The sequence below is a fragment of the Oreochromis aureus genome, linkage group 6, assembly GCF_013358895.1.
Source record: "Oreochromis aureus strain Israel breed Guangdong linkage group 6, ZZ_aureus, whole genome shotgun sequence".
Classification (NCBI taxonomy): domain Eukaryota; kingdom Metazoa; phylum Chordata; class Actinopteri; order Cichliformes; family Cichlidae; genus Oreochromis; species Oreochromis aureus.
Window position 1 is genome coordinate 15088197 of NC_052947.1, and position 13425 is coordinate 15101621.

A 13425-nucleotide genomic window follows, 5' to 3' on the forward strand; every position below is an offset into this window, starting at 1 on the left:
TTGTCCGATAGAGTGGGATTTTCACGGCACATTCTGCACCACATCTCTGTGCGTTCATCATTTGTTTGAAGCCAGCTCACCTCCTGCAACCACTTTTCAGAGAATACGCGCTTCTTTTGCGGTTCGGACTTCTGACATTTCTTTGGAGGTGGAGGAACACCAAAGTAATTGCTTAAAGGAGTTTGCTTCTTCGACATCTTTAAGAGTTCTAAACAAATGTCTGTCCTCCTCCAGAAAATCTTATGTACTCAAGCAGCGTTGCAACTTCTTATCTTGTGCTGCGTTTTTATTTTGACAGCGAATGCGCACCTGTGGACCACTTATGTGCACCCCTGGTTATTTAGCTTGTCATATTGAGGCCACAGAAATTCTTTTGTCCATGAAACTATAAAGCTGCACTTTCTTTTTCCCTCATAGTCTGATTTGTCATAACTTTTCCGTTTTGTGGTAGGCTTTTCTTTGGCTGTCACTTCTTCACCCTGACTTGTCTTATTTGGCTCAGCAGAACTAAAATATATATCCTGCTGCTTTTACACACGCACTCACATAGCGCTCAGCGATTCTCTCTGCGCGATCAACCTCTCACATGTTTAAGCTTGCTGCGGAGATTTCACTTGTCATGTTTGCACAGTAAGCTAACGACTGATAAGACGATGTCAGAGGAATTGGTGCGCAAATGATCGTCACTCACCAATTAGTGCTGCCGCTCTCTCACACACCGTTCGGCAACGATCGCAAAGTGAAAGCAAAAACAAGCACAAATTCAAACGCGATTTCAGTATGTCACATATTGGCAGTGGCTCATCGATGCCAATGACATAATTACCCAGCTACATTTCCGAAAGAATGCAAAAGCATTGACATATATTTTTCCTTCCTATGATAGCCCGACGGGCAGGGCTGAGATAGATTTTGGTAGCCCGACTGGAAAAATCGGTAGCCCCGGGACGTCGGGCTAGCGATTTTGCGAGCCCTGTTATGGTTTTAACAACAACAAAGTTATGCCACTGTCTCCTTACATTTCCTTCTAAATGTCTGGATCTTTAGCTTGGAACAACTCTGCAGTGATAATGGGAAATCTGAGAGAGACAATGTACTAATACTGCATGAACCAAGCCTTTATTTCCTTTCCTACAAGGCTCCCTGCCCTATTTGGATAGCTGTTAGAGTGAAACATGAGCACATCCTCCTATCCATATACCTTTTAACAGCAGCTCTTCGCAAGGCTGCATCTGTGTGCTGGTAACTACACCTCAAAGAATCGACTGATGATTCACGTGCAGCTCCTACAGTTATATATTTCTTCTCATTTCTGTGCTGGCAATCAATAGAAAAATGATAGTCAGCACTATAATTATATTTAATAGTCAAATAAATTCTCAGACCAAAAAAATGACCTTACAAACTTTATTGAGAACGTTAAAGTCCTGTTGTAAGCCCCAATTCCCTAAACTCAAGTATATCAATGGTCAGTCTTGCCAGGTAGAATCAAATTGGCTATAAATGCCTAAAACAGTTACTAAAACTTAAAAAAGTCTAAGAGCATTTGAATAATTTAGCACAGCAAGCCTGATGTTGAAAATGTTCACATGTGTCTGCAGGGAGGATGCAAATGGCTTCAAAACATCGCTCCTTTTCATAGTCCTTTATGCTTTACACTGATCTTTGGAACAATGCTTGTGTTCAGCATCTGTGACTTTAAAGTAACTAAACCCATACAAGGAAATCCATTACTTTTTATTAAATTGAACAAATGCAATACTGGTGCTGTGCTGGACTTCCAAGTATACCCTGGGGCCCACTATTTAAAGACAAAGCCTCAAAATGTGAAAACTAAAATACATCAAAAGTCTAAAGTACAGATCTAATTCATGAGTCTTAGCGTGACATGAATAAACACACAATGAAGCATGTCCTGTGCGCAAGGCAGCTCAAGGTTTCTTTAAAAAGATGTAATGGACTGAGAGAACAACATACTTTTAACGAGAGAAAGTGTGTTTTTCATTTAGTAACCTACAATCAACTTTGTCCCGCTGCACATTCTTGGTCCCATCTCCAGAGTAACAGCACTCAAGCAAAGACTATTTGGGATCATGTGCCACTTAGCAGTCTAACTTTTATCTCAAACATATAGGCTCTAAAAAGAAAAAGAAAAAAAGGTGTGAGAGGGTAACAGTTCCCACTTTTAAAACTAAACTAGAAGCCAAAATCCTGACCATAAACACGTACAAGAGCAGATCATTTTATTCTGGTTAAGGATCTGTTTATTTTATCATGATGGAAAAAGAAGTGAAGCGCTGGCAACTTTTTGTGCTAATGGAACAGGACTTTGTCATTATGCATCAAACTGTTTCATTTGCCTTCACAAAGAACCCTTTCACAGTACAGGCTGCAAACAGCTTCAAGTGAAAGGGCAATGCATATTTTATCCAACAAGAAAGGGCAATGCATACATTATACAATCAGCATCTGCGCCTCATGTAGACTCAACACACTGCTTCGGTTACCTTGTACATTGCGCATTTCACTTCAAGCAGAGACACAACTTCCTTGGAGTAGATTTTCAAGGTAAGGCCTGTCTAGATCTTCATCAAAGCCACCACACTCACACTCTTCAATCACAGTTCCTTTTGGGTTATGGTTTGGTTTACTAACATGTTGACAATGCGCAAAAAAAGGAGTTATGTTTAAAGAAAGTTTAACTCTTACTTGCATGGTCAGGAGTAACTTAGAGACTAGTAGATGCCTGCATACAGTGACAGAGTCCACTTTAAATGAAAGGAGTATAATATTTTAATTTTTGTTATTATTAACTATAACAGCCTATCAAAATGTTCACTTCCATCTTACATCTATATTCCCAAAATACATGGCTATATACTACTAGTAAAGACACTGGCTATCTACAGGAGATGAATAGTGATTATTATATAGGGTTCTTAGTATAGCTCTAAATATAGATGTCTTAGCCTGTTGCAAGAATGTTCCTTTTCAATTATTTCGACTCGACCTGGTACATAATCCCTCCCTGCTGCATAAGCTATTAAAAAACAGAAAACTTTGCTCAACTAAAGTCATTGCCTCCGTTTTAACAAAAAGCAGGCACAAGAACGACTTCTTCGGCATACTGTCAATCAGTCTGGAGCCGGCTCTGAGTAAGAGCTCAGTAAATGTAAACATTAATTAAGCTAGCAGTCATCATTAGGCCGGGCAAGGCCAAAGTTATGAAAATGCGGGGGTGTTTTCAAAACCCCCTGTTTTTCCACAGGTAGCCTGTTCCTCCCAGTGCCAGAATCAGTAGATCTTTACTGAAAGGTTACAATTTTCTCCATATTAGGCTACTTTATTCACCCTGTTTGGCAACATACATCCTTTACCCTCCGGGGCCTAAGTTATCAGAAGTGAAAACGCCTACCACAACCCTATGTTTTCAAAATAGCACAAATGTCACAGATGACGACTTAGCCCTCACAGAAGTGACTGCAGATTCCAAAGTTGTGCTAGTCACTTCTTCCAAGCTCTTAAATTCAAACCATCATAAAGACTTTCACCAATAAATACTGAATCCCACAGCATGAGACTCAGTTACACAGTGGTTCATTAAAGGTGCTGGAAAAGGACTCCTGTGAAGATGGCTCATTACTCATTTACCCCTGTCTTTTCTGAAACTGCCTTCTTCTTCGATTGTTGCAGACAGAGGAAAATGAAGACGATTACTCACTGGCAATAAAAAAAAAACCCTTGCCTAGGTGTGTCAGGTTGAGTCAGGTGAGCTTGGAGGAGTGGAGACTTGCACAGGTTCATCAAGATAAGCATAGTTTTATTGCTAGTCTGTTTGAACTAGCACTGGAAGTTGACCTCATATGAGTTTACATGTCTTTTCACCTCAACAGTATGTAACTGATGTTTCTACAGCTGCTTGTGTGACGATTTTAATGATTTTTAGCCTTTCTTAAGGACAGAAGTGCCATCTAGGTTGGCTCTATAAAAGGCACAGGCTTATTTGGAAATTCATCAATTTGTGATGAGTGTGAAATTTGAAGAGGTATAATCCTAACAAATTCCTATGACACACACGCACTTCCCCAGTGGATTTCTCCACAGCCATATTATCAGCTGAGGAATTAAAGCTCAGGAGTGGCAGCCTCTCTTCAAATTGCTTTCAGTCTTTTTAGAGTACTAACTGCAAAGCCTTTTTAAAGACTAACCTGTAAAATACATAAAAAACTAAGTCACTGCATGAGCCATTTGCCACAAAATTGTAAATCCATACCAGCTGACCTCTGGAGCCACAACATGTAAAACAGTAGCTAGCCACCTTTTTCAAGAAAACTCCAACAAGTGAAGCTTACGCTTGCTTCATATACAAAAGTACATTGCTATTATTATTGCTTAGTTCAAGAAAACCTCTCACACTGAGATGTGGAGGTATCTCAAAGCTGAGTTGAATTAACCAGGGCTGAACGCTGAGAGCCTCACATTTGACTGCAGAAAGTCCACCATGCTGTGTTTCAGTAAGAACTTGTTGGCTAATGGTATAATGCTAAGCACATAGAAATCTTTCGGTACACCAAAGAGTTCTTTTGCTCTTAGTCCTTTCTAGTCAAAAATCACGTCACTATCAGCAACGTTTCCGATTAAACTGATGAGCAATGGATTTGTTGTGCAGCATGGGAAAAGACCCAGGAATGAGCCTTCATAGGGGTATGTTTAAATTAAGATGGCACTCATCCAGTGACCACAGAGCTTTTAATAACACAGAGAATGTCTGGACAAACAGTTGCCATGGACTCCCTGAGCAGTCCAACGGAAAGCAACCATAATAGAAGAAGACGACGTGGCTTGCATGGGAGGTTTCCTCCTACTTTGAGTTGATGTAAATGAGGACAAGATGGTGTTCAATAAACAGCAACAATGGACAGCTTCTTTTTTTTTACTTTATCGGTGCCTGAAACAAATAATTTGTTTGTTCCTTGGATGGTTTATGAATGTCACTCTCAAAGTCTCAATACTTCCTTTGTTTGGATTTGTTAGATACTCCTACTCTTCAAGAGTCACTCACTGTCGACTACCATCAACCACTACAGAGTGCTATGCTTTACACAGCAACACTATGTGACCCACATAACAGTCTTCCTGTGGATGTTACTATAAGAGAAAAGCATTGGGTTTTATACATGTGGTGATGGAACGAGCAAAACAATGCAATGCAGATCAAGGCTGTGACTGATGTACTCTTAACAAACACATGCCCAAGTTCAGCAACACAAGCATCAAGTAAAACGCAAAAACACTTCTGCACTCTGCACTCACTACTTCCCACTGAGAAAAACAAATTTCAAAACTAGAGGTGTGCGGCCCCTGGCAGTTTTCCCCACACCACTTTTTCACTTGTTTTCTAATTTTAAACGATTTTAAAACAGCCTGGTTAAAATTCACAACATGCAGCTGCAGAAGAGTATATAGTGGGGACGCACCCGTGCTTATATTTTCCTTTTGGAGGCACAATATTTTAAACGCATATGGTAGCTTTAGCACACCACACCCTTCATCTAGTGAAATCATAGGAGTGGCATTACCACCTTGGCTCTATTTAGTTGTCTACTGACCTCAGATGTAATCCATAATAACAGGACCCAGCCCAGGACAATCCTATCATTGCACCTCCTGATAATCACTTAATATAGGCCTCAGGGATTAAGTAGAAGATCAAACCAGGCTCCCAGAATCTGTGCCCTACATGGGATTTTGAGGCAGACGTAGACGCCAGTCACAGGTCTGCATGCGGCGCCATCAACAGTAATATTAGTAGTATCACAGTACTAAGGCGTAGGGCCTTTTCGGTGGGATGGATGGAGGGATTTCTTTCAGATTTGGCACAAAAACTGCCTTGGACTGGACAATGAACAGATTAGATGCCAGCAGTTAAAGGTCAAGGTCACTGTGATCTCTTAAGTTTCTGAACATGACTCAGCTCATGAATGCACAGTTTTAGATTTAAATTCAATGTACTGAACTGATTATAAGCTGGTGGGTAAAAGTCGATGTTACCTTAACTTCACAAAAACTTTTTTTTCTATATTCAGAAAATTCATACAATAAATGTGATGAAATTCAATGCAAATGTCGAACTGAATAACGATAAAGTGATGACAATTTACACCTAAAAAAAGTTCAAATCATATAAACTATCCCGCAAAATTCCTACAAAACTGGCTTTAAAAGGACATTATTACAATAGGAGAGGAGTAATTTGGGTGCACTAATGACTGATGGCCTGATCATCATGCAATGCATTTTTCTTACAGCATGAAATCACTCAAAAAATCTCCAAGTAATTGGTGTTAGAGAATGTATGCATGCTCATGTATGACTTTCCTTGCTATATTTGTTAAATATTCTCGCAGACCGTACACTCTGGTGAAATGCTGGTAAGGCATTAACCCACTTAAAATCCATGCTATGCATCCAGATTCATTTAATATAAAAGTTACAAAACAGGAAGTAACTAATTGAAAACTCCTTCATGCATCCATGAAAGTGCACAGTCACTAGTTCAAGCTTTAAATATCCCAGCATCTGTCTTCATGAAGCACAAATCTTATTAAAATGAGACATCCAACCACTACCTCAGAAACAATCGCAAACACAACAGCTGACAAACTGCCCTGGAGGTTGCATCCTTCATAACGGCTCATCTTCTCATGCTAAATTTACGAGGCAGAAGAAGGTATTTCCCAACAGGTTCACTGCGGAGACTTCCTGTCAGCTCACTGAATACTTCACATATATTTAATTCTTACTAAACATTAACCTAAAGATATAAACCTCTTTCTCAACAGTAAAAGTCAGCAGCAGACTGATAGATCATGTTTCCAGCTTTCTTAAGAAACCTATAAACTTCTGAGGTTACATGTGCCAAGAAAAATCGCTGCATTATGCATTACGTTTCACTGCCTCATTTAGTCATTAAATATGTAAAGCACAGAGAGAAATTTAATTTCAAATGGGGATTTAAGTCACATTAAGCACGTCAAAAATGTTGTTACTAACTTTTAAAAGGAATGCAGAGAAGCCAGGCACAAACATCCAACTCAGGTGATTGCTATGTTTGGGGTAGGAACTCCAAGAATCCCAGACTGCTTATTTTGTGCTAATTTGAGTCAGCTGTTGAACTCATTCTGGGCAGCTGAGAGTGTATTAACATATTTTCTGCAGCATGATAGGAAATCCACAAGCAAATCCATGCCATTGGTACTATACTGAAAATATAAATGCTTAATATTTTAGATTTGGGTCAAACAGATTTGACCGTTTTCCAAATGCAACCCATTTTATAATGAATGCATGTGTGTTCCTTGTACCCCAGCACCTACTTGTGAATGTCCACACAGGTCTAAGAGGGAGCTAGTCCATCTGTTCCTGCCATAAACTCTCCAAAAGAAGGAAAATGACTGCAAAAGGGAACTTCACCCGTCTCTTAGAAGACTCCCTTAGCTCATTATTCCACACAGTGGAACATGACTGAATAAACTGTAGCTGCATAATACTTTCCTTATGCAGGTCTTTCAACACAAGCTTCACATAGATCTAGCGAATAAAGAGACTCACCAGTTTCCTCATCAATGGAGAATACCCCCAGGCCAGACCCATCTCGGATGGAGTATCGAATCTCTCCATCTCGGCCTCTGTCTTCATCTTCAGCTGTCACAGTCATCACTGAAGTCCCAATGACCGCATCCTCTTTTATAAATCCCTTTTCCACAAACGATCGGAACATAGGCCTGTAAAGATTCTCATTCACGTCCACCACGTCCACCTCGATAAAGCAGGTTGATGACAAAGATATGGGCTTCCCTTTGTCTTTAGCTTTTGCAGTAAGATTATACACCTGTTTTGTCTCATAATCGAGATTCTGAACAATTCGCAGCGCACCGCTGAGTTTGTCTACTTCGAAATTCCCGTCTCCATTATCAATAAGGCTGTATCGTACCTGACTGGAAGGCCCAATATCGGGGTCATGAGCCTCCAGCCACATGATTACTGTACCAATTGGAAGGTCCTCCCTCACCTTTACACGGTAATTAGGAGGGAAGAATTTGGGTGGATTATCATTCACATCTTCCAAGGTGATTTTGAGGGGCACTGTGGACACCAGCTGAGGCTCATTTACTGCCTGGTCACGTGCCGATATCTTCAAGACATAAAATGGATGGAGCTCACGATCCAGTGGCTTTGTCACTGTCACCACACCGGTATTTTCATTGATTGCAAAATGATCTGTGCCTCCCAAAATTGAGTACTTGATGATTCCATTGTCACCTTGATCCTTATCTGTTGAATCCACCTGGATGATTTCAGTCCCAACAGGTGTACTCTCAGTTATTTCAACAGAATAAGATTCTTGCAAAAATTGGGGGCTATTGTCATTGGCATCTAAGATTTTAACATCCAAGAGACGCGATGAGGATTTCTGTGGTATCCCGAGATCATAAACTGTAATGTTGAGCGTGTAGTGATCTGCTGTTTCCCGGTCAAGAGGAGAGTAAACCAAAAGCCAACCAGTTTCCATATCTACTATGAAGTGGCTTTCTGCATCCCCTCCTGAAATAACATACACTAGCTTCCCATTAAAGCCACTATCTGAGTCTGTGGCATTTAAATGGACAATCCGGGCCCCGACAGGGAGATCTTCTTTGACTTCAATGACACTTGGAAAAGACTCTGAGAACTGAGGAGTGTACCGGTTGACTGAGTGAAAGTCCATGAAGTTGTCATCCGGCTCATTCTGCGTGTGGATTTTGCTGCCCTGAAGCAGCTTTTCAGCCAGCATAGTAGCGACTCCGGTTTCCACGCACTTTAACTGGACGGGCTTGCGCGCCGTGATGACAGTTATGTTCATAATCATCGGCTGAGTCTCATGTTCGCCATCAGATGCAACGATTTGTAAACTATGAAACGAGACCTTAGCTGCCTCTCCCTCGCTCAGCGAGTGCTTCAGTGAAAGCATGCCAGAGTTTGGATTTAGCTCAAAGAGGTCAAGATCATTCCCAGCTTTAATATTGTACCGTACTAGCTGCAGTTCATCCGCATCAATGGCAGACGCTGTCGTTATCTGCTCTCCCACGCCGTGATCTCTCGGCACAGTCACTTCACAGTCCACATTTTCAAACAAAGGCTTATTGTCATTCAGGTTGTTTAACGTTATGATGACTGATGCTTCCACCTCTCTCCGATATGGGGATCCCCAGTCTGATGCTCTGACTTTAAGATTGTAAATCCTGGGCATGAGCTCATAATCTAGGACCTCCGAGGTACTGATGACACCAGAGAAGTAGTCAATGACAAACGGCTGAGGACTCACATTGGTAATGCTGTAGGTCACATACCCATTCTCCCCTTTGTCTAGATCAGTGGCTTTAACAGTCACCACACTAGTCCCTATGGGTACATTCTCATCAACACTGGCCTTGTAAGATGTCTGCTGGAATTCCGGTGCATTGTTATTTACATCAATCACATCAACAATCACTTTGGCTGTTGCTTTTTTGTCACTTGTAATCACATCCAACTGAAATTGTGAGGAAATATCAGCATTGATTGGCCCTGCGGTGCTGATTAAGCCAGTATCTGGATTGATGGTAAATCTGTTCTTGTCAGATTTGTGCCTAAAAGCATATTTTAGCTGTGGATACTTTGGCACAGCTGTTACCATAGTGACAGGTGTGTGAAGGGGGGCAAATTCGCTCAGATTGACTCTGTAAACGGCCTTTTCAAATACAGCAGGGCCCACTTTGAACTGTGGAGAAGTGACATGTACCAATTTAGCTGATGAAAATTGAGGGGGGCTGCCTTTGTCCTTTGCCTGTAAAGTGAGGTTGTATCCAAAAGGTTGGCTGTCCCAGTCGACATCTTTGACTGCTTTTATTTTATACTCCCTGCTCCCAGGGCTGGTTCTTACAGCCTTGAACTGTTGAAGAGGGTCACCAGCCACAATGCTCAGTGATGCTATTTCTCCATTTGGTCCTTGATCTTTGTCCTCCACTGTCACAATGGCATAAGTGGGGTCATGATCTGCATCAGAGGGGGCCAAGGTTACTGCAGTAATTACAGGTGCGTGCTCATTGGCCTGCTCCACCCTAACTGTAAGTCTGGCCATGCTACTGAAACCACTGCTCCCATACAGCTTCATCCCTCTGTCCACGGCAAGGATCTCCAACTCGTACAGCTTCATCTCAGCGTAATCTAGTTTGCCTGTCAGTGTGACCACACCGCTTGTTGGATGTACTGCAAACATGTCTGTCCACTCCCGGAAACTATAGTAGTATTCTCCATTAGTACCGATGTCTGCATCAGTTGCCGTGACTTTGGCCACGCTTGTGCGGATTGCCGTGTTCTCTGGCAGAGCGATGCTGTAGGACGTGGGTGAGAAGAGAGGCCTGAGGTCATTGGTGTCCAGTACCTGTACCTTCACTTGAGTGCGACACTCCAAATTGGTGTTTCTCTCGGAAGCTTTAATAGTCAGCACGTAGTGGTCTTTAACCTCCCGGTTCAGAATGGCAGTGCTGCCTCCTTTGGTCCTTATTCGCAAAAAACTGAAATCTCCCAGCAGATAGTCCTCTGCTTTGAATAGATTCTCATTGTCTCCAGAGATGATTTTGTACCGTATGTCCCACTCTGGGTCTGTGATATAGATTCCCATTTTGGTGTGACTTTCTAAGTAAGTCTTAGCAGCAGAGTTCTCATATATGGTGGCATTGTAAAGAGAATGCGTGAACTGCATGGAGGTGGCCCTCGCCATCCTTTGGTTCCCTGCACAGCCACAGAGGAGCTGCTGGAGCAGCACAAGCAGTGGAACCCAGTGCTTCCCCATTATTGTACCGTGATCTTCACCAAACCACCTGAGAGGGAAAGAAAAAAAAAAGGATTTTAGAGCTATAATCCTACAGAAATATTTTATTGGGATCCTACAATAACATTTAAGGGACATTTTCAACTATCATTCTTCATCTAAGTAGGCTGGAAAAACAGCTAAAATGCTGAAAACCATATTATTTATGGCACACATTTTTTTCCCCGGACTCCTTTAAATATCATGACAAGTGATGATAAGTGTGACAAAGACTAAACAGGTTTCATGTGGAAATAAGATGAAGCAGATCAGTCAGTCAGGTGACAACGCCAGCCTCCTGCCATGGGTGCCCTTCTCAACATGCAAGTGTCACAAAACCTCCTCATAATGAGCTAAAAAAAAAAAAAAAAAAAAGCTCAGCCTCCTTTGAAAACTGCAGTGCTATAATTTACATTTTTTTGGTTGCACATTAGTCATTTAGAAATCTGATTATACTCATTAACATATTACTACACAAGCACTACGAACAATCTCGTAACTACAAAATGATGCTGGACTTTCATTCGTGCAGAAATGCAGCAACAAAAATAAAAGATGATGATGGTAAAGGTGTGTGGTAAATAAAATAATCTCTGTATAATCTCTTCGAAGTACAATCAGAATTAAACTCGAAGGACAGATGACTGAGAAAGTGCTTTCAAATTGCGGATTCATTCGTTTACAACTGCTTTACAACGTCCCCGGCTCTGTGTGGGAGTCCACAAAGACAAATAAAAAGCAAGACGCTGCTATGTGTGCGCACGTTGTAAAAAACAAAAAAAAATTATATTTACTTTTGGCGTGACAAAACAGCCCCACTAGTTTAATTATTAATGTTTTATGCGGGGTTAATAAATGACAGGGTTTGAGCCCCAATCACCTTTATTCTAAAACTATAGCCCGCAGGTACAAAAGAACCATCTGCTTGCGGACAACTGCTGCAGAAAAAAGAAACTGTAACTAAAACTTAAACTTCTGGCTCTTTTTTCCCCTTTTTCTTGACGATACAGAAGAGTATCCATTTGTTTAAATTCCGTTTCTCTGAATGCTCTCAGCAGCGAGCCGTTTTTCATTTTGAAAAAAAAAAGTTCAAATGTTTCAAGAAAATGAGTTAGGTGCCTCGAGACTATTTCACGTCTAACCCCATCCCCCAACTACAGCCATTCACTTCGAAACGATGGCAGACGTGCACTTAGCAGAGATTTGCTTGGGGGGTTAGTAGGAAAAAAGATACGTATTCCCAACACAAAACAGCACAAAGTGTGTGCGTACGTCATCAAAAACGACGTTCAAAATTCACTTTGTATCGAAAAGTTCTCCAAAGAATCACCCAAAGTAGCCAGCGGTTGCTTTTCTTTCGCACCTCACAATAGCAGACCTAACTTTTTTTTCCACGTTACAGAGATGCAGACGCTTAAACATCGCTGACCGCCAAAAAAAAAGCCCACTGAGTAAAAACACAACAACTTACGTACCTCTTTTAATATTAAATTCGGAGATTTGGAGGTTTTGCATGTAGTTTATGTAGTCCAAATCTCGGCATGGTATTACGTGGACTTCTCTCTCCTCTCCGTTACCCCATCTGCCACCAGCAGGCAAGCTCTCTCTTTTCCCTCACTGCTTTCCTTTCCTTTCTCTCCCACACTCCACTTGCATGGTATCTCTCCGCGCTGCGCACGTCCGGATCTACTTACCGGGCTGGCAGCAGGATAGGACCTTTTCAGCTCTGAACCCGCGACCCTTTTGATTTGATTTACTAAGGTTCGCCTTGTATTCTCATATGAAATATTTCCAGAAAGGCTGAACTCTGGTCCTCTCCGCGGAATCGCTTTAATTTTCATTCAGCAGCTACCACTTCAGCCCCAAGGTAACCTGGCCCCCCTTTTTTGTAGTATTCTTATTATTATGCCTTTCAGCTGAAATTATTTAAAACTTTCAAACCCCCAAACGTTCACTTTCCACGGTGTTCTGATTGTGGCTACACGAATAGAAAATCAAATCCCAGTATAATTTATCCCAAATTGCTGTTTGGAAGCATTAAGGCTACTGGGCTCATGAGGTGTGAGTCCTAATGGATCCCACCCCCCTCGTTTCTGTATTCTCCTTTTATTTACAGCAAGATAAATTAATGTCTCCCCCCCCCCTTTTTTGAGGTGGGAGACATCCTTATAAAGGACCAAGCCTTATTAGGTTACAGGTTATTTTGTGGCCTCCTGGCTAATGATTAACAAACACATATTTCAAATTCGCTTTTTGCTGAAAAATTAGACTTTGCCTTTATATCATAATCCAGCTGTCAGCGTAAGAATGTGGACAAACCTTATTTTGGTAATGAAATCTCAGTTCAGGGATTCCCAGATGATGACAAATGAGCTAATAAAACGTGCAAATGCAAAAAAAATAAATAAAAAATCATAATAATAATCCTCGCGTGTGTTGTTGCATTTTAAACATCCGTTCTTGAGATGATCTTCTCATTATTCTCACTAGTGTTATTGTTTTTTTAATATCCCGGGTACGGCTGGAAATAAAGT

The 13425-nt window shown here is 41.3% G+C and overlaps 1 protein-coding gene across 5 annotated transcripts in view; it reads right to left on the reverse strand.

The window, feature by feature from the left end:
- fat1a (FAT atypical cadherin 1a) overlaps positions 1 to 13425 on the reverse strand; it is a 78416-nt gene that overhangs the window by 64111 nt on the left and 880 nt on the right. For 4 of the 5 annotated variants that reach the window (XM_031735459.2, XM_031735458.2, XM_031735460.2 and 1 more), the window contains exons 1-2: positions 12367 to 12502; positions 7612 to 10901 (exon numbers count right to left, since the gene is read on the reverse strand). In XM_031735459.2, coding sequence (XP_031591319.1) covers positions 7612 to 10873 — 3262 coding nt within the window. In that variant the 5' untranslated portion in view covers positions 10874 to 10901; positions 12367 to 12502. Of the gene's footprint in view, positions 1 to 7611; positions 10902 to 12366; positions 12503 to 13425 lie in introns of those variants that run through there. The other variant, XM_039613950.1, reaches the window with a different exon arrangement.